Source organism: Triturus cristatus, chromosome 3_2, assembly GCF_964204655.1.
Source record: "Triturus cristatus chromosome 3_2, aTriCri1.1, whole genome shotgun sequence".
Classification (NCBI taxonomy): Eukaryota; Metazoa; Chordata; class Amphibia; order Caudata; family Salamandridae; genus Triturus; species Triturus cristatus.
The window spans coordinates 99,260,120-99,280,505 of record NC_140584.1 but is presented as its reverse complement, the minus strand read 5'-3'; the positions used below and the strand labels follow the sequence as shown (position 1 = coordinate 99,280,505).

At 46.5% G+C, this 20,386-nt stretch overlaps 1 protein-coding gene across 6 annotated transcripts in view; it reads right to left on the bottom strand.

The window, feature by feature from the left end:
* HSPBAP1 (HSPB1 associated protein 1) overlaps positions 1 to 20,386 on the bottom strand; it is an 859,774-nt gene that overhangs the window by 505,646 nt on the left and 333,742 nt on the right. For all 6 annotated transcript variants that reach the window (XM_085647322.1, XM_085647321.1, XM_085647326.1 and 3 more), the window contains one exon: positions 16,516 to 16,704. In XM_085647322.1, coding sequence (XP_085503448.1) covers positions 16,516 to 16,704 — 189 coding nt within the window. The remainder of the gene's footprint in view (positions 1 to 16,515; positions 16,705 to 20,386) is intronic.

Here is a 20,386-nt window from a genome sequence, read left to right as displayed (position 1 = left end):
AGAGGCTTTGGCAATTGAAGGTGCATAGAACACCGCCCTCACCATTTAAATGCTCCAATGCATGCCCTGGATGGGACGCTCTGCCGCGACTAGCAGAGCATTATGGGCCTTGTAGTGTCCTTTGTCTCCAGATGGAGCGCGCAATGTTGCTGCTGCAACATTCATAGCCCCCAGATGGACCTTGGTGTGCCGGTGGCTATGCTAAATCAGTTGCTGCCCTATGAAGTCGGCCTGCTCAATAACAGACCGCGTGGCCCCCACATCCTGGGGTGGAGCTCTTTCGCAGCAGGGTGTGCCGCGTATTTATCAAAGCTCCAAAGTACCCAACGTACAAGGAGCATATACATAAAAATATATATATATAATATATAATCTCAAGGTACCCTGCTTGCGTGCCTGATTAAGGCCAGGACAGTTATCTGGACATGGCATTGATTTGTCATCCGCTCCTGGGATACACAATCTACTTGGGATAGTAGCTTCTGGTCTAGCAATAGGTAATCAATTCTAGCGTAAGTGTTGTGGGCTACTCAGAAGAGAGAGTAATCAGATATTAATGGGTGTCGTATTGCTAGGCGTCAGTTAGACCAAATTGGTTGAGGATAGATTTACCCACCGAAGATAGGGTTGGTGTGCCCCATAACTCTCTGTGATTTGACAAGATTGGTATGAATGACGCAATTGAGGTCTCCTCCAATTAATGAGAGAGTGGTGTGTGGCTCCGGCTAATTTTTGCACTAATGGGATCAAGAATGCCTGGTGGCCGGTATTGGGGCAGGATATGTTGCCTATTACAATGGGGGTGTTCTTACAGTAGCAATTGCCATCTCCGTGAGTCATCAGGACTTTCTGCACATGGAAGTTTGAGGGATCCCTAAATAGGATTGCTACCCCTGCTGTCTTGGTGTGAGCCGAGGCATGATATTCGAGCCAGAAGATTCTAGAGCGCAGTCGGTATTGTTCGCCTCTTTTTGTGGGGTCGTTAAGGACCCGAACTTTATACATCAGAACTAATAGAGTTGGAATTGTGGCCATGATTAATGGGCCGGTGTTGGTGGTCCCGCAGAGTCAGGGTCTTTGCGCCGTGGGTTAGAGTTTCTTCATATGGAGCTAGTGTGTGTTTGCCCTGGCAGGCTCCTCCAAGGTCCACCACCTTGTCAAGTGTTGAAGGTGATGAGATCTTGGCTTGGCGTGGATGTTCTAAGGACCACAGAACTCTGGACAGCCTAGAGGTCATCTGCTGTGCTTTGGAGTGGGGGGGGTGGGTGTCTGTGAATATCAGAGGCTCTGAACCTTCCTTAGTGATCTGCTGCAAATGGGACAGGAGTCTCTCTTTGTCAGAGGTCGAAGTGGGGAAAAAAAAGTAGGGGAACTGTGGGCAGAGAATCAGAGGGCGGGAATACCCCAAGGATTGGCTCAGTGGGTGGAGCCAGAGGTGTGGCCAGAATGCACAAATATCCCAATTTTTAGTATTTGTTTGGCATTTCACTGCCATGTTTAATCAACCAATGGATACACATGATTAAATTAGGTTATAATGAGTTATTGACATTAAAACACATTCACAAAGTAGGATATGCTTCTAATCAAAGAAAGTCCCAAATACGATAAAATGTGGAAGCACAAGCCATTTGTCTCCGAGCCATGGAGTTTGTCATCAGCACTTCCCCCTTTTTCCACAACAGCAGTTCAAACATGAATAGCAAAATATCCTAGTTTGCAAATGTTTTCTATATAATTATGGCTCTGCCATATTTGCCTCCTAATGCAAGATCTGCTGCATGATCTGACCATTTAAACTAATAAATTGTTTATAGCTCAAACGTATCAAAAGTTAATAAAAAATTAGACTTGTTTTGCTGCGGAGTAGATGGCTTATTGCAAAGGTTGACTGATCACCTTTCTCACAGGTGCATTTGTATGTTACACTAGTACTAATAAGGCAAAATCTTTCCAGTGACTGTTAGCATGTGTACACATGTCAAAATAATAAAATATCAGAAAATATACTGCATTACGCTGCAGCCTTTTTTCAAATGCATAATTTAGTCAACACTGTGGCATAATTTTGTCCTCCTTTGCTGCATATTTAATTCCAGTGGCCCCACAGCAAGCAGCACATGTTAAAAGTGCTTGTGAATGAAGCAGAGAGACTGTGAAGTTTGCGAACATAGTTTGGTGTGCGTGCAAATTCTGCATTGCCAATCCCTGGTGAGTTGCAGCTACTACTTCTGAAACAAGGCCAATGGAGGTACCTATGGGTGAAGCAGACTGGCCTCAAGGGCAGGTCCGGCCTTAGCACTGGTGGTGCCCTGTGCATTAATGTTTGTTATTGCCCCCCCCAATGACCACATCTGCCATGGATTCCCTCACTACCACCCTTTAACAGTGCCCCTCAAGTCTCCATAACCACACTCCCTCTCAGATGCATTTAATTTGATTTACAGCGCCACTCATACCAGTGTAGGGTGTCAAAGGACTTTACATCACACACATTACTCACAATCAATATGTGTGTAAATCACTGTTTAGAAAATGTTACACAAGACTAAGGACTACAAGGTGTAGGAGTCACATGACAACCATACTACTAGGCTGTATAGTTTAATAGTGATTGGTCTGGAGAAACATAAACTCAGTTTTAAAATGTAATACCATGGTTGAGGGTTCCTCTTTAATAATCAGAATTGATTTCAGTCCAAAAGAACACTTTTTGCAACATTAGGATAATCAAAGACTGGGGGAAAAACAGAACGCTCTAATTTATACCTTGCAGTTTGTATGCAGCTCTTAGATGAAAGTTAATAGCTCACTGTTGTATGTTAGGATTTTAACTTATAAACTGCAAGTAACAAAAGTATCTCTCTGACAAAAGCAGTAGCCCACTGACCTATTTACATGATGTGCACTTTGTGATCTGTATAGGAAGGTGGAATCTGACTGCATGGTTGCCCGCACTTTTTTCCTGGTGTTTTGCTGGTTTTCGACCTAGTCTGGCTGGGATTCTGCTATTCAGGACCCCAGCCTATCTGCTTTCTCCCTTAAATGAATTACAAGCACTATAGGTACACTCCAGATTGGATTCTGGGGTACCCTTATAAGTCCCTAGTATATGATATACTATGTACCAGGGGCATAGGTACCCCAGAGGCCTACCAGGGGCTGCAGCATGTAATGTGCCACCCCTGGGAAGCCTTCCAAAATGATACCACAGGTCTGCTACTGCAGCCTGGGTAAGGTGGTGCATGCACCCCTTACTGAGATATAGGTTCACTATATCTCTCCATATCACTGCACATATAAACCTATCAGTCACCCCTATGGCAGGCCTTACCAATCCTGAAGGCAGGGTGCTGGGTTTTATGTGAGAGGGTGCCCATGCATGAGCAGAGCCCCTCTGCAGCCTTCGGAACCTTTATTCTGGGGTTGTTTGTGATGCAGCCAAACCATACATTCTTAAGTGCATTATAACCAAACGGTAAATGCTAACTTTGGGATGGCTGCACGGAAACATGTCGTATTTGGTGTCAAACACTTTGGAATCATCCCCCACACCAGTAACTGGTGTGGGAGTATGATCCCACCCTTCTAGAGGGAGAGACATGACAGCACCGTTATACCTGGTACCAGCTAACAGACGCTGCCAGCCACAGACATGAGTCTGCCCTCCTGCTGCTGGACGAAACTCCGGCAGGGGAGGCCTGGACAATAGGTTTCCTGTCACAGGGAGGTGTCACCACCTCCCAGAAAGGCTTTAGTGTATTGGGGCTGGGTGGGTGCACTCCAAGAGTGCTTTGAAGTTCAGCACTGGGGGCTTATTTGGTGTCCCTGTGCATAGTCCAGCTCAAACCGGTTGCAGGGGCTACCAGCCCCTGCTCTGGCGTGCAACTGGACAAAGGAAATGGGTGTAGCCACCCCCCTTTCCTGACCCTCTATTAGGTGGGTCCCTAGAATTTGTCCCACCCCTTCCTTGGGTATAAGAAAGGAACCCCTGGCTGCAGGACTTTAGATTACACCTGGACGAAACTCTGATACTGAATCCTGGAACTTCAACGATCTACATTCAACTAGATGAGTGAAGAATCTCCCTTGGAGTAAAGGAGTTACTCCCCTGCAAGGCAGGCACCAAAGACACATCTGACCGGTTTGCAGCTCCGAAGCTCCCGCCAGACTCTGAAGAGTTTTGCAACAGAAGAGGTGGGTTTCCATGGTCTTAGAGGTCGATCAGTGCCCACAGCAAGTCCGAGGCCCGTATCCCTTGTGGCGACCGTGCAAACCGAACCCCTGGACACCACGTCACTTTGCAGAAGCATCAGCTTTCCAACAACTCCTGCAGCTGAGCTTTGGATTACTTTAGCCCTGACCCCGAGCAGCATTTGCACTGAAGATTGCCCGCCTACACTCCACAAGTGTTCCATGAGCTGGCCCTTCGTGTTTCCTCTCGAGGTCTCTTCGCAATCCCTAGTCCGTCGACTGGTGGGTCCCTGTGAAGGCAACTTTACCTGTAATTAGGCTTACCTGATTGCTCCACATGTACCCTTTCTCTCCATTGCTTGGGGAGTCCCCAGGACCTTGCTAGTCCACACCGAAGCATCTTTTCTCTTCCTGCATGGGTTGCTGTTGCCAAGGCTTGTTGTTTTCAATACGAGCACCGACACCGCAGCACTCGACATCCTTCATGGGACAGCTCAAATCCAGCTTCTGGTTGTCATCGATGCCTCCTGGTCCTCGTGGCTGCAGAGTCAAGCTTCGCCTCTTCGCACCTGAATCACCCAACATTGGTAGGCTTTCGTCTACCGTGCCCCTGGTCACTGGCAAGTGACCCAGACTTTGTCCCCTCTGCTTTCAGGTTCTCTGATCTTCGATCCAGGCTTGGATCACACCGGACACTTTCCTCCTTCCCGGCAGCAGCACTTTGCAGCAGATCGCCATTGAAATCAACGACGATCCCCAACACCATTTGACACCTATGCACCCGGCTTCCCTGGGTGAGGTAACTCGAGTACTCCGGTGCTCCCGTGGGTGCTGGCCCTAGAACCCCCTAAGTCTAAAGGGGTTTGCTCAAAGTACTCTCCTAAGTGTCCTTAACTTCTAAAATTCCAACCGCGACTTTCCCATAATATAATACGTGTCTCGCGCCTGTGTTCTCACACTGCACGCGTCCCCTATGGGTCTCCTGTGTCACTACCTTGGGTGGTTCCTTGGGGTACCAGCGATTCTACGTGCTTTAGGCACTGTGTCTAGTCAAGTTGTGGTTCTTATACCACTTTCTTAGTATATGGTTTGGTCCGCCCCTAGGGCCCATTGTATATTGTGCTATTTACTGTCGTTTTAGAACTGTATTATTGTGTATCTTGGACTCTAATCTCATAAAGAGATTAGTAGTGAGTGTTTAGAAATAAATACACATTTTATATATACCTTGTGTGGATCTCCTTTCATTTAGTAATTCAAAAGGTTATTATCTGGTAAACCAAGCTGTTTTACACTCCTTCAAGCCTTAGCCTGAAGGCTGCTCTCCATAGCTACAACTAGGATAGCTTTCAATAAAGGTTGTCTTTAAACCTATCATCAATAAGGGTTGTTTGGACTGGTACAAGGTGCCCACTATAACTAGTGAACAGCATATACCAGGCCAACTTCTCACAATCTGTATGGTACTTGTTCTTTGTAGCAGGCACATTAACCCTCTGAGCTACCTTTCCATGAATCAAAACTTCCACTAGACAAAATTATCTTTCTCTAGGAAGAACATTAAACACAAGAGTCATCATGACATTTTTATTGTTGCCGGAGGCCAGGAAGGAGGCAGAAAGCGCTTTTAAAACCTTAATATACTTGCAAACATAATGCCTCCACCCAAAGTCAGCACCCGGTGCGGTCACACCGGTTGCACTGCCCTAGAGCTGGCCCTTCTCAAGTGTCCTGTGACCTCAGTGGCAGAGTCACTGTCGCTCTAGGGTGTGCTGCTTCATAGGCCTGTCTGCAAATCTGGAGGTGAACTTCATATGGATTGTGATGGACAAACCTTGAAGGTTAACCCACACTTGCCACTGCTAGGGTTCACCTGCTGGTGCTAAGACACCAGGGCTTCTAAGGTCTTGCGCAGCCATCTAAGGTCTAGCACAGGAATGTGCTCCCTCAGGAGAGTGGTCTGGTGGACTGGTGATTAAGGTTGAACCTGGTTCCCCAGTTACAAATTCAGTAGCCCTGGCCATAGTGCCACATCCTCTCCTCCACTGAACACCATACTGCCCCACTGAGAAAAACTCACACTGCCTTCAACTACAACCCAATTGCTGCCGGCTATAAACACCTGGATGCGGCTCAATTTAAATGACGCACTAGACAGGAGCAATATGCGGCCTACAAAAAAAAAAAAAACAACATCCTGGAAAAAGCAAACCCTCATAGGGAATGTAAAATTTAGCAAACCATGTGAAATGTAAGCAGGAACAACATGGTTACCTTAACGCTTTTACACTCACTACTCAGAAATCAGTGAGTGCTTTTGCCTGAAAAGTTAAGGACATGACTACAGGGCCCTGAATGGACCCATTTCAATGTCCATTGCTTATATCCTTACAAAACGTACGCAGTATGGTAAAAAGACCACATCCCTGGACGCAGAGCCGCAGTACACATTTTGTTTTCCAATCCACACTTTGCAGTACATCCAGGACTGGTGCACTAGTTGCAAGCCCAGGGAAAACAAAGACAAGAAAACAAAAATAGCGCTTCACTGGCAAACTCTGTAAAAGTGGCGCTAATGTGTTTGGGTGTGAATAAAATCAATCTGGTCAGTTTGCTACCACTCTGTCTTACTTTATTTAGTTATTTTTCCTATTTTTAACCTTTTATTCCAGATGCTGCACTTTGGAATTAAAGTACGACATTTACAGCAAAAATTATTTTCTTTTTTGGATCCATTTCACAGGGGAGCAAATAAAAGAAAGGAGAGGAAAGAGTGTGAAAACCCCGTCTTGAAATCTCGGTTTTCTGTAAGAGAAGAACTGCCAGACAGAAAGAGAGGGAAGAATGAAAGAGTGGGGGGGAGAGGGCCACTGAAGCGACAGAGCAGAAGTTGACACTGTATTTTTCTTCTCTGGGTAAGAAGGAAAAGACAGAGTCCTGTTACTTCTCTGCCGCCCGTCCTCGAACGCCAGGAACGCCGAGCTTTATTTATAGGCGATGGTGATTTCTTGCGTCCTGGGACGCATTTTTTTTTATTTTATTTTTTTTTATTTATTTTTTTTTAAAACTTTATTTAGTTTCAAAAAAACAAAATAATACAAAGACAATGACTGTATGGTCAATAAAGAATCGGTGCAAAGATACACTACGACATTCATGGCACAAACATCAATAATAGCAGGTGATAAAGGCATCCGCTCAGAGACCCCCTGCAGGCAGGTCACCCCACCCCTCTGCCCTAGTACCATCACATCAACCCCACATCCCAGGCCTGCACACCAGTTGCCATGACGACTCATGCGGTCGCCCCGCATCCCTCCACCAGGTCGTGCTCGAGGAGAACAGCTGCCCAAGCGAACAACAAGGAGGATCCAATGTGTCTTATCTGCATACGTCACCCCTCTATAGGCTCATCCTTGGTGCTGTGTAAACTACCCCACTCCCGTAGGTACGATGCCGGAGCTGGTGTGTGGCGGGGAAGAGCTCGGAAGGGTAGCTATATATGACTTATACGGACCCCAGATATCTTTGGGACGCGCCACCGTGGGAATGAGACTGGAGTAGATCTCGCTATTGGTACTGCAGAAAGCCATGGAAGTAAGCCACGCACTCGCCGTGGGAGCCGCTCTAGCGCCCCATCGCTTCGCAACCTCACGCTTAGCAAGCAGGAGGCCCAAAGAGGCAAGCCGTCGGACAGACTTAGGGAAGTTTACCGTGTAGCCTAGCAACGCCACCTCAGGAGTGGGGACCAACGCAAGCCCCAGCATAGCGCCCAGGATCTCATGCACTTGTGTCCAGTATGATTGCAGCTTGGGGCATGTCCATGACAGATGAGCGAAATCAGCGTGTGGTGCAGCGCATTTCCAGCAAGCGTGAGGCCGTGTGGGATCAATGGCGTGGAGTCTAGCAGGGTTCACATAGTAACGGCGAAGGAGTTTGTAATGAAGGAGCTTATGGCGACTGTTGAGCGAGACCGTATTAGTAACCTTGCAACAGACCGTCCATTGCTCATCCGTGATGGGCCTACCCAAGTCCGTCTCCCAGGCCGCCCGCAGACGGTCATCTACAAAAGGAACCAGAGCCGCGCACGACTTATACATTGTGGAAACCATGTGCGCGCCAGTGTCCTTATCAATAAGGAGGGTGAGAGGCTCAAAGGACTCCGGTTCCAGAGGGAATCCCGTGAGGCTCGCCCGCGCCGCACAATAAAGCCGACGCAAGACAAACTTGTCCATGAATGAGGCCTCGCCGAAGCGCTCCTCCTCCGACGACGAAAATATATGCCCTCCAGGATATAGATCTCCGATCTGAACAAGATTGAACTTAGTGAGAGTACGTTGAACAATGAGCTCACCCGAACCGGGTAACAACCCAGGGTTAGGGAGCGGGAGCGAGGAAGAATAAAGAAGAGGCCGGGCCAAATAACGAGCCAGGCGACCCCAGGCCCAGCTGGTGGTGGACACCGTTTGGATATCCACTGGGCTCCGGGGAACCCCCTTAGGCAACACCGCCGACAGTCGACCCGGAAGAACGAAATCCGCCTCCGGCCGAAGAAACAGGATCCGCGCATCGGGATGATACCAGGCATAAGCGTGCGCACACTGGGCGACTAAATAGTAGAGATACATATCTGGGACGCCGAAGCCGCCCCTATCATGGGGGAGCGTGAGAGTCCTCCAGCTGATTCGGGGGTGTTTCCCACCCCAAACCAGCCGAATCAAATGGGCCCGCAGAGTGGAGAAGAAAGCCCTAGTAAGAGGAATCGGAATATTATTAAAAAGGTACAAAAACCTGGGTAGTACGATCATTTTTATAATGGCGATTCTGGCCGACATGGAGAGAGGAAGCCGCAGCCACCTCTCCACCTGCGTCTCCAGCCTGGTAATCGCGCGGCCATAATTGAGGCGTATAATTTCGTCCGTGTTAAGATGAATCTGCACGCCCAAGTATCGCACCGAGTCGGCGCACCACTCCAACGGGAACTCAAACTGCCACGGGGCCGTGCCACTAGTCAACGGAAAAATTATGGATTTGTGCCAGTTGATGCCCAATCCCGAGTGGGCACCGAAGCGTAGAATCTCCCGTATCAGGGGAGCCAGGTTAACCGGAGGCTCTCTGACATACAGTATTGTGTCGTCCGCATAGAGGGAAGCTAATAAGGGACCAGTCCGAAACTGGAGGCCCCTATGCAGATGCCTCTCCTGAAAATGCCGAATTAAGGGGTCCATGGCCAAGATAAACAATAACGGAGAAAGCGGGCATCCCTGCTGTGTGCCTCTCGTAAGAGAGAAGGGGCGAGACAGCATGCCGTTGATGCGCAAGCGGGCTGTGGGGCGGCTATACAAAAGCCGCGTGGTGGCGAGGAAGTTCTCCGGCATGCCCATGCGTTGCATGACCGCCAGAAAGAAAGGCCATTCTAGCGAATCGAAGGCCTTTTCAGTGTCTAGAAGGATTGCCGCGGCCGGCGTGGCCGGATTGATTCTGTGGAGTACCGTGAACAGCGTCCGCAGATTGAAAGACGTAGAACGACGCGGGACAAAGCCCGATTGCATGGGCGATATGATGAATTCCATCAATTGAGACAGTCTGTTGGCCACAATTTTGGCCAGGATCTTGTAATCAAGGTTCAACAGAGAGAGGGGCCTATACGACCCACATAGCTGCGGGTCCTTGTTTGGTTTAGGGAGCAGAACTATAACCGCTTCGCTGAGGGTCGCCGGGAGGGACGCACGTTCCAGCGCCTCCGCGTATACTTCGATAAGCCGTGGCGCCAGGAGTTCCGAAAAGGCCTTGTAAAAATCCCCCGAGAAGCCATCGAGGCCGGGGGCGGTGGAACCACGAAGCACTTTGATCGCCCCCCGGAACTCCGCCACCGTTATGGGCTCAGCCATAAACTCCTGCATCCCCCTATCGAGGAATACGAGCGCGATTTCGGACAAATATGCCTCACGGGAAGTCGAGGAGTCGTCCAACTTAGTCTTGTAGAGGTCAGAATAGTAGGCCAGGAATTCGTCCCTTATCTCGGTGGGCCCCGTGCGGAGCGAACCATCTGCGCCCCGCACCTCAACTATCAGAGATTTACTGTACGGCGGTCGCAGAGCCTGCGCTAGTGTGCGACCCGGCCTATCCCCCTCCCCGTATCTACGCGCCGTCTGGAACTTCCCAAGGTACAAAATCTCTATGTCCGCCGCGTCCCGAAAGTCAGCAAGGAGGCGGAGCCGCTCAGCAGACACGTCGCCAGCAGGCTCACGCCGCGCCGCGGCGTCAATCGCCTCCAACTGTGTCTCCAATTGCTTAATCGTAGCGCGCAGCGCCTTCAGGACTCCGGCATGTTTAGCTATACAAATCCCCCGAATGTAGGCCTTGAACCCCTCCCAAAGCACGGCCCACGAGCCCACTGATCCGGTGTTAAGCGTGAAATAGTCCTCGATCGCCTCATAAATTTCATGAACAAATACGTCGTCCAGAAGCGCCCTCCCAGGGAATCGCCATTGCCGCTCAAAACCCTCCGACCGCGGGACGTCTAAGCACAGGGACACCGGGGAGTGATCCGAGTATGTTCTGGGAAAAGTCTGCATCGTTCGGAACCAGGGGGCCAGGCCCGGGGACAGGAGCCAGTAGTCAATCCTGGTCCAAGTGTTGTGTTGTCCTGAGAAGTGGGTGTAAGCAGTGTCGTGCGGGTTTCGCCTGCGCCAAATGTCAGTCAAAGCAAACTGGTGGCAAAGGTCAAGTAGTGCGCGCCGCGCTCTAGGCTTGGTGTGAGCAGACCCCGAAGTACTGTCCAAGCACTCGTCCATCAATAAATTGAAGTCGCCCCCAATTATGAGGCCTGCAGGCGCCAAAGTAGCAAGGTGGGAAGCAAGCTGCTGAAAAAATTCCGGGGAATCAGTGTTGGGAGCATACACACAGACCAGAACAACCGCATGACCCATCAACACCCCCTGTACTATACAGTAGCGCCCCTCCCCATCCCCAAGGAAAGATTGGCAGTGAAACGGGACTCTCTTATGGATCAGTACAGCTGCGCCCCTGGCGTAATTACTAAAGTTGGAGAAGTACCTAAGAGCACCCCACGAAGCCGCAAAGCGGGAGTCGACCGAGGAGTGGGAATGCGTTTCTTGAATGAAAGCTATATCAACTCCATGTCGATTGAGATAATGTAGTATCTGTTTACATTTGCGCTGGTTGTTCAGCCCCCTAACGTTCCAAGACATGAGGGATAGGCCTAGGGGGGACTCATTCAGGCCCATGCGAGCCATCGGTGCCATGCAATCAGCCACGTGGGCATGGAAGCTATCGCGCCGCCGCGTATCTGCATAAGACCTGGGACGCATTTTCAAAATAAAAAAGTAGGGGAACGGAATCCCTGGAATTGAAGAAGTAGGGGCACGCCGTGCCCTGCCGTTCTCCCCCCACTTCGACCTCTGCTCTTTGTAGGCCTTAACCTCCTCAGAAGCAGGTCTCCAATATCGACGGGTCCTGTGTATGGTTGTACACTCTACCCCCCTCAACCCCCAATGGCGTGACTTCATAGGCTTCTGGGAGGTCATGCCCAGAAGTTTCTGGGCCACCTCCAGAGATTTAACGGATTTTACCCGGTCATCCCACCGGAAAAGGAGGTTGAAGGGGTGACCTCATCTGTATTTAATCCCCACCGATCTCAGGATGTCTGAGATAGTTTTAAAGGATCTGAGGCTGGTGACGATGATCAGTGACAGGTTCTCAGATGAATGCTGTGTGATGCCACTGAAGGAGATCTGGCATCCCTCATGGGTTTTAGACATAAGGGTTTCTTTGTCTTCGAAGAAATGGACCCTTGTGAGTAAGTACATCTGGGGGCAAAGCCCCAGCTGGGCGTCTGGGGGCCAATCTGTGTGTTCACTTCAAGGTGATCCGTGGGTGAGTTGGGTCCTCCAATATGGTCTCAACGCCATATGGTCCTGGACGTATGCGGGCAAGTCCACTCTTTGACCTCTAAGGGGACTCCACGGATGCGGATACCAGAGGGTTAAGCACAGGTTAATTTAGGGTCTGTTTGTGTGTCACCCTGACAGAGATTGTGGATGCTGCTTGAGTAGGGTTTCACCCCTCTTAACCAGTAACCCAATTTCCAACAGTGGCATTTTCAAAATAGTAATTCAAAATCCGACTTTACCATCAGATTGGATTTTTAATTCCTATTAACTGGAGTCCTTGAATCATAGTTCTAGCTATTCCCAAAACAAACTTACACTTTGTAATGTGTTATAATGCAGGTGCATGCCCGACGCCGTTTTGCACGGTCACTTTAGTGGTGGTGCAATATACTAGGGACTAACAGGTACGTTATGTGTTTAGGGATCAGAGCACATACACTGCATGCTGGGCAGCAGTGCCTCAATATTTAAAAAGTCCATACTCCAGCAGCATCAGTACAATAATTGGGAGGGGTGTGAACAAGCAAAAATGTGTCCTTTCTTTACACTCACCCTATCAAATCCAATATCTAGGGTTCAGAATTTATTGGGTAACATTAATTGCTCATGGAACAATTTTTGCCCAAAGGAGCAAAACTAAGGATTTCAGTACCAAAATGTGAACGTCCCAGCATTTACAGGACTGTTTTTTACAATTACAGCCAGGCAGTTTTGACGTGCTGAAGTTTAATTCCGGATGCAGACTTTATTACACCAGGAAATTTGTGGGTGTGCTAAAATCCACCACCTCCGATCGCGATCCCAGTGTGGAAAATGTGTAATATTTTGTTTGGCATAATCAGCAGCCATTTTGCCTGAGGTGTTCATTTCTTTTCCTTCGTAATTCTCCCGTCCTCTGCTGTTCGTATTTTCCTGCCTGAGCTATCTATTTTAGTTGACTTCCTGACTCACCTAAAAGCAATGTATATGCTGAGAGTTTGTAGCTGCTAATCTGGTGACTGTCAATCATTTGTTGCTGCCATAAGCATTTCTGCTCCCCCTCCCACTTTGCTAACCATTTAGTTTTTATTTGCCCTTGTTTGTTGTTAACTATTTCCAAAACTTGCTCTTCCTATTTCTGTTCACGTTCTTACACTGCAGAAAAACTGTATAAAAGTTCTGTGTTCTGTGACTTCAGTGTACTACCTCCTCCAGCACTTGAAAATGCTGTGTGGACGTGGTCCTACTCATGAGTGATTAATAAACTTGTTATGTATTCCTATTGCAGTGCTGATCTCTACTTTGTTGGTTTTTGAACCCATGGACAAAAGGGTGACCCTGCACCAGTGTACCCCTAAAAAGGTATATTTCCACAGTTGGCACCCGTCATGGGACCCCATTGGAGACGCGGCCGTCCGAAGGAGTGGTCTTCACGGAGGATTGGAATTTCACTGAGGAAGCGCACTGCACGAGCAGACTTTTGTCTTTGCAGGCCAATGTGACTTTTCCAGTTTTCCTGATTTGACCCTCCAGGTGGTGCCGGTCTCAACTGGGGTTTTCTTTGGCGCACTTTTGTAGTGACCATTAGGTCGACCAGAGATCAGCAGGTGGGAGTTGGAGACTTCTGTCTGGTAAGGTCGCTAAAGCGGCACTCTTGATTTGTTAAGCCTGGGCTTTTTGTTTGAATTTGTGATTCACTTTTTGCAAAAATTGAAGGCAGGTAATGTGGAGATTTTTCTCCTTTTGAAGTATTTGAAGTGATAATATTTTAAAATTTTTGGTGAAGCATGCCTGTTCTCAGCACACTTTGTAGGTGGTGTTGCTGCTCTGGTGGCACCAAATCAAAGTTTAGAGAAAAGTCAGCCGGCTCCCCCAGAGGGGACACCTAATAAAGACATAATTGTCAAATATGGTATTTTTTCCATAAGGTACAGTACGCTGTGGAACAAACACACAAAGAAAAATTCTGATCTACAACGGCCTGTGAACGGGTCATTTGATTTTAAAAAGGTTCAATATGTAGAATAATGATTATTTGAAAGAAAAAATAGACAGGATATGTTTGATTGTGTGCGTATGTGGGAGAAAAATATGAGAGAGAGTGAAAAGAGCTTAAGCTATGGCAGAAAAAGAACAATGAAAAACGATATATCAAAAAGCGCTAGAATTAAAAAAAAAAAAAAAAAGGAAAAAAAATGGAAAAAGAAGATAGGGAACGTCGATTAGAGGTAAATGGCCAGTATCCTATAATGTACCCTATTTATCCTATACTTAATAAACCTCAGGATGACTGCATCCTATTAGAATGCCCCCCACCCCCGTATAAATTCCTCACTCCAAGTGCCCCTGATGAGGCTTTTGACGATGAGAATTTCTCTTCAGATGACAAAGAACCAGATAAACAAGATGGGCGACAGATTCGCTCTACTTTGACTAGAGCAGAAAAAGATAAATTAAAAGCCGCTGCTAGGGAGGAGACATTGCTCATTGTAACAGTGGAACAGTACAGAGCAATTTTATTTTGTAGAAAAAATTTGTTTGGGAGGTAATATTTGATGATAGACAAATTTCTTAGGAATTAGAGCCAGAGGGATATTTTATATATTGGGTTTATACACCTTGGAGTAGAGCTGATGTGATGGCTCTTAAAGCTGCTTTTCCCGACCCCCAGAAAAATCCTGCCGCCTTCTATGAGGAGGTGGAAGGAGCCATTAGCTCCTGCACTATGACCTTGCCAGATATTGATATGTTCTTTGGACTTCTTTTACCCCCTGATATGTGGAGAACAATACGTAAAATAGATGACAATGCGGCATTTGGTGATACCTGGGTGGAATTAGAAAGAAAAGATGCGGAAAGGGAGCCTGTGCAGAAACCTCAGAAGGGGATATTAGATTTTCCTAAAGCTATTGTGACTAAGTTAAAGACCCCCTCATACCCCCTAAGAAAATAGATTGGACTACGTTAGCGTCCTGTAAACAGAAAAAGGATGAGTTAGTTTCTGATTTCTTTTCAAGGTTTGAGGAGACATTCCATGATTTAGTGGTCAGTCATTGGCCGATGATACGGGTAAACATTTGTTTGTTGATACATTTGTCGCTATTAGGTTACCAGAAATAGCTAGTCGCTTAAAGGCTAGCAAGAGTTCTTGGACCACGTCTTCCCCAGTTTCCCTTTTGGCCATGGCCCAATATTATGAGCAACAGGAACCCAAAGGCAGGGAGGATAAGAAGGTTAAAGAATTAAAGACAAAAGTTATGTTGGCTCAAGTATATGGTCCACCATTTAGGGGAGGTGGAAGAGGAGGACATGTAATGTATACACCTAGAGCGCCCCCTTTCCCTCGAGCAAATTTGTCCCCTGATCAGTGTGCTTATTGTAAAGAGACTGGGCATTGGCATTCTGAGTGCCCTCTTTTGCAAGGTCAGCAGTACCAACAGGGAAGAGGTAGTGTGAGAAGACGCCCAGGGTACTCAGGAAACAGGGTAGGTACAGGAGCTCGTCCCAGGTTTTAGGCAGTTGAACAAGGACCAAATTACTCTAATACTTTTGATAGACAAAATCAATATCAAATGTCTGATATTCTGATGAGGTCCTTGCAGATTCTGATTACGCATAGGAATGCCTAGGACGGGGTAAGGAACTGGTTGAGGTGCCAGTAGATGAAATGGGTCCTTATGTTGATGCAAGTGTCTTGGGATCTACTGATCAGTTTCTGGTTGACACAGGGGCTACCCGTAGTGCTCTGTCTAAAACAAATTGGTTCCTAGGGCTCTCCTGGTCCAGCACAATGATAACATTGATAGGATTCGATGGGACACCTACACCTAGCCCACTTTCACAGCCACTTGAATTCAGGCTTGATAAATTCACTGCAACATGTCCATTTCTGCTTTCCCCTATAACGTCGGACAACATTGTGGGTATCGATATGCTTAAATATTTTCGTGCCACAATACGTTTTTGAACCCGTGGACAAAAGGGTGACCCTGCACCAGTGTACCCCTAAAAAGGTATATATTTCCACACCAGCACAATCAGATGTTTGCCCAAGGATCGTAAAAAAAACGAAGGCACTCGTAATCCAGGCTAAAGAGTTGATATAAAACAAGTTTGTATTTGGGTGGGGGAAAACAGAGCTTTACAGAAAAGTTTACAATTGTATTTGGAGAGTAAAGGTTCCTGCGTTGCAGCAAACTGATTAAAAGAGGAAGAACAGACCATAGCCACAACATTCTTTAAAGAGGAATCTCACAGAAAATTTCAGGAATCTAACTGTTTTAAAGTTAAGGAACTTTAATATTAATTGTTTGTTGGCTTAGGAGCTTGAACTCAGATATGTTCGTCGGTTAAAGGGCATGAAGTCAGATATATCTGCATTTGCTGATAACTTAAATAAAAATACATTTTAAGAAAAAAACCCTACCTGTGTTTGCCTTTCTCTTGCCCATCCGGAACCGTATCTTTTTTCCTTTCAATTTTTCAGAAAGATAGTTAGCATTCCAGTGTTGTGCTGGCCAATCATAGACCATGTTACTGAAAACTGCAGGGCGATCTAGAGACATCACAATGTTGTTGGCCTCTTCTGGTGTAAATGGCTTGGCCATGTTACCTACTGAACAATAAACAGAACAACTTGTTAACATCTCACTTTAATATATCTTCTCAGTTTCACGACTAGGAGACAGTTTGCTTGGTGTTTTGTAATTATTTAATTCATTGAGCATTTTGTATTCAATACAAAGCAGGAGTCTATATGCCATAGGCAAGAGTACAAGAAACATCAGCCCTACTTCACAAGTATGAAAAACAAGTTTAAAAACCGTAAAGCTACAAGAGTCACTCACTGCAAGTCTACTTACTCACGTACATATATGGGAGGAGGGAAAATGTACACCTAATCAAAACATAAAACACACCATTTGTCTGTAAATGTTTCCCCTCAAAGAAGTCCAGCAGTAAATCCAGGGTTCAGTCATCGAGCATCACAAGCCAGACCATAATTAGAGAACGAGGCAAGGGCAGACTTCTAGAAACCTCAGTAGACAAACCAGACCCCATTATAGTTTAACGTCCAATAAGATGTTCTATTTTTCCTTACACTACACTGGCGCTAAGACTGTTCAAACATGAGGGCAGCATTCCTCTAGGTAAAAACTCACCCACCGATACTGTCAGCCTCGTCATTAATCGAAAGCTAGCTTGCGTCCCCTGTTCATGAAGATCTTTCTCAGCTGTTGAAGAGCCTTCTACATCAAGTATAAAAAAAACTTAGATTGTCTCATGTGGCAGATATCTTATTTATTGTTGCCCATCTCAGAAATACCTCTCACTGGCGGCCTCTGCAGTGTAGCAAAAATTGTGCCCATACGACCACTGCCTGCTCAAAAACCTCTAGCTGTTAATGTGGCTTCACTTTGAAGCTGTAACAATTGACAGTCATCAGGGCAAGGCAAAGCCTCTTCTAGAAAAATGTCTACTGATTGTGATCCAAGTCAGTCACTGGCCAGTCAATTACTCTCTGGGATGCAGTCTAATTTTTCAATTTATGTAGCCGGCACTCCAGAGAGGATACAGACACCAAGGCACAGGATTGAAAATAGATTTACTTCTCCACCAATTACCGCTTTTGAGTAGCAAATGATTACACTACTTCAGTTCTCTGTTCTACAGCCTAGGATGCAGCATCAATCACAGAAACCGTTTTTGCTATGGCATCAAGTTTCTCTTTCAGAGCTACAAATCTGGCTACAAAGCTATCATTCTTCTTGTTTAAGTGTTTCAGAGAAGTCATTAATACCTTTTTACCTCTGGATGCATCCGTAAGGTCACCGCCAGGTGAAAGTCAACTCTCCCCTATTTTCTTGGGAGGTGGCAGACATGGCAGAAAGAAATCACTAGCAAGAGGCACCCGAGATTTGTTGGCTGGAGACAATGTTGTCCAGAGAGGGGGGTTGGGGGGTGGATTCAGTATGAGGCTTACCCATGGTGCACTCTGCCCTCCACCCATTATACAAAATTCCCATTAATCTTCCTCCAATCAAACAACGCGCATGACTGATAGTCGAAGTTCAAGGTGAACCACATGCGCAAACAGGCTGGTGGGAAGGTTTTGCCCTGAGAGAAGCAAAGGAGTGATGGTAAGCCCCTGTCAATCATCACACATATTTCCACAATTGCGCACTTGTCCTCCTGTCACCAAGAGTTGTAGTTTAGTTAGTGCTACCCTTCATCTACAGGTACACCATACTAAATCAATAAGCGATGAATCTAGCACTCAAAAAATGTAGTTCTGGGGACTTTTACGGGTTTTGTACTAAAATAATAGTGTCATCATTGTATTATTCAACACAGCCACTGAAAGTGGGAGAGTCTTTCAAAAGGTTATTACCGCTCGTAAGGAAGCTATGGCTGCTCCTGTTCTGCCTTCTACAAGATCAGGCAGGGTTCTGTATATGCATACTCCCAGGTATTTCATCGATGTAGATTCCTATATTAATCCCTGTGGGTTGGTGATTGAGTCTGGGGAGATTCAAATCGACAATAGGCTAGTTTTTTGCCCTTTTATTCCCACGCCAGACAGAGTACTATATTTATCCAGCAATTGTATTTCTTTACCAGGGTCCGAGCGTTTATCTCTTACAAAGAGCAGCATATCATCTGCATATAATGCGATATGATGCAGTATTCCACAACTGATCACGCCAGTGGAGTGAGTTCCCAGCCATGTCCTACATGCCAATGTTTACATCACTGCTACAAATAGCGGGGACAATGGGCACACCTGATGGATGCGCCTCTCCACTGAATAGGTGTCAGATATTACTGCCCCCATTTTAACTCACACCCTGGGGTTAGAGTAAAGAAATTGAGTCCACTTAATAAACCCAGGTCCTATTTCCATTTTCTCCACTCCGGTATAGAGATTAGTCTAGTCTAGGCTGTCAAAAACGTTTTCAATACTGACAGAGGAGACTAGGGATTCTGTGGCAAAGTCTGGGGCATCTAGCAGCATGGTGATAAATTGCTATATGTTTATCGCAATGTTTTGGTCTCGTATAAAGTCTGCCGAGCTGAGTGTATGTGCCGCTGCAATTAGGGCAACAGGTGGGTCACTAACACTCTGCCTAGTATCTTGTAATCAGCATTTAACATTGACAAAGGTCTTTATGCTTTTATGTCATGGTGCCGTCGACCACGTTTGAGTAAGGGGATTTAATCAGTGCCTCTCTCATTGATGCAGGTAAGGAGAGACTGTTTCGCCACTCAATAAACCTCCTCCAACCGTGGAGCCCAGTGTCCAATATAAGTAGTGTAGAACTCCACCGGGAGTCCATCAGTCCCAGGAATCTTACCCCCTGGCTATACCCTGGACCGCTGCCTTGATCTTTTGTGTTACTATGTCACTACCCAATTCCTCTCTCTCCTCCGGAGTAAGTGTTGGCAATGGTAATATGTGTAGAAAGGCTTGAATGTCCAGGAGATTATCTAAGCAGTTTCTAGCATATAATTCAGTATCATAATGTTAAAAGACCTCATTTATGTCGTCTTGCCTAAAGACTGACCCACGTTTGTTTTCTGTTTCCAGTATTTGCGAGTCCCTTTTATTGGGGTTACTAACCATGCCAACAGTGTCCCATATTTATCTCTTCCAACACGAGTTCTTAGCATATATTCCTCATAATGAAAAAAAAGATGCTCAACCTGCTCTCCTAGTTTAGTTCCTCTTTTACGCTTAATAACTTGTTTTGTAAGTTCGTTTCCCAGGCCAGTCTTTCTCAAATTCTCTTTGTATTGCTTATTGGGTGTTAATCGCGTCTACTAGTGTTCGGCGGTCCCCCACTGTATTCACGATGTACTGCCTTCTGGTCACTTTCTTAAAGGCTTCCCATTCCAACAATGCAGTTGTGCCCGTACCTGCATTGTCTGTGAGGAAATTCTGGATCACAACACACAGAGAACGTAGTCGGTTGGATGGATACAGTTCTGTTTTGTTAGTACCTACTCTGAGTAATTCTATGTCTACATATGTTATGTACCTACTTGAACACTGGGCAACTCCAAGAATTGGATGAGGTGGGCTCACTCACTCACGGTCTGAGTGACATGCTTATCATATGTCACCTCATCCCATCCTGGTAAGACGGTACTACCAAGGCGAACTCCACCTCGAGGGGGACTGCCTTGAGTGGAGTTCTTAGAAATTATTTATCTGGTCATTTATCTGGGATTCAATTTTCCTAACTAAAAATATTATGGGATAAACCAGGAGAATTACTTTATTAGGTGGTACCCTT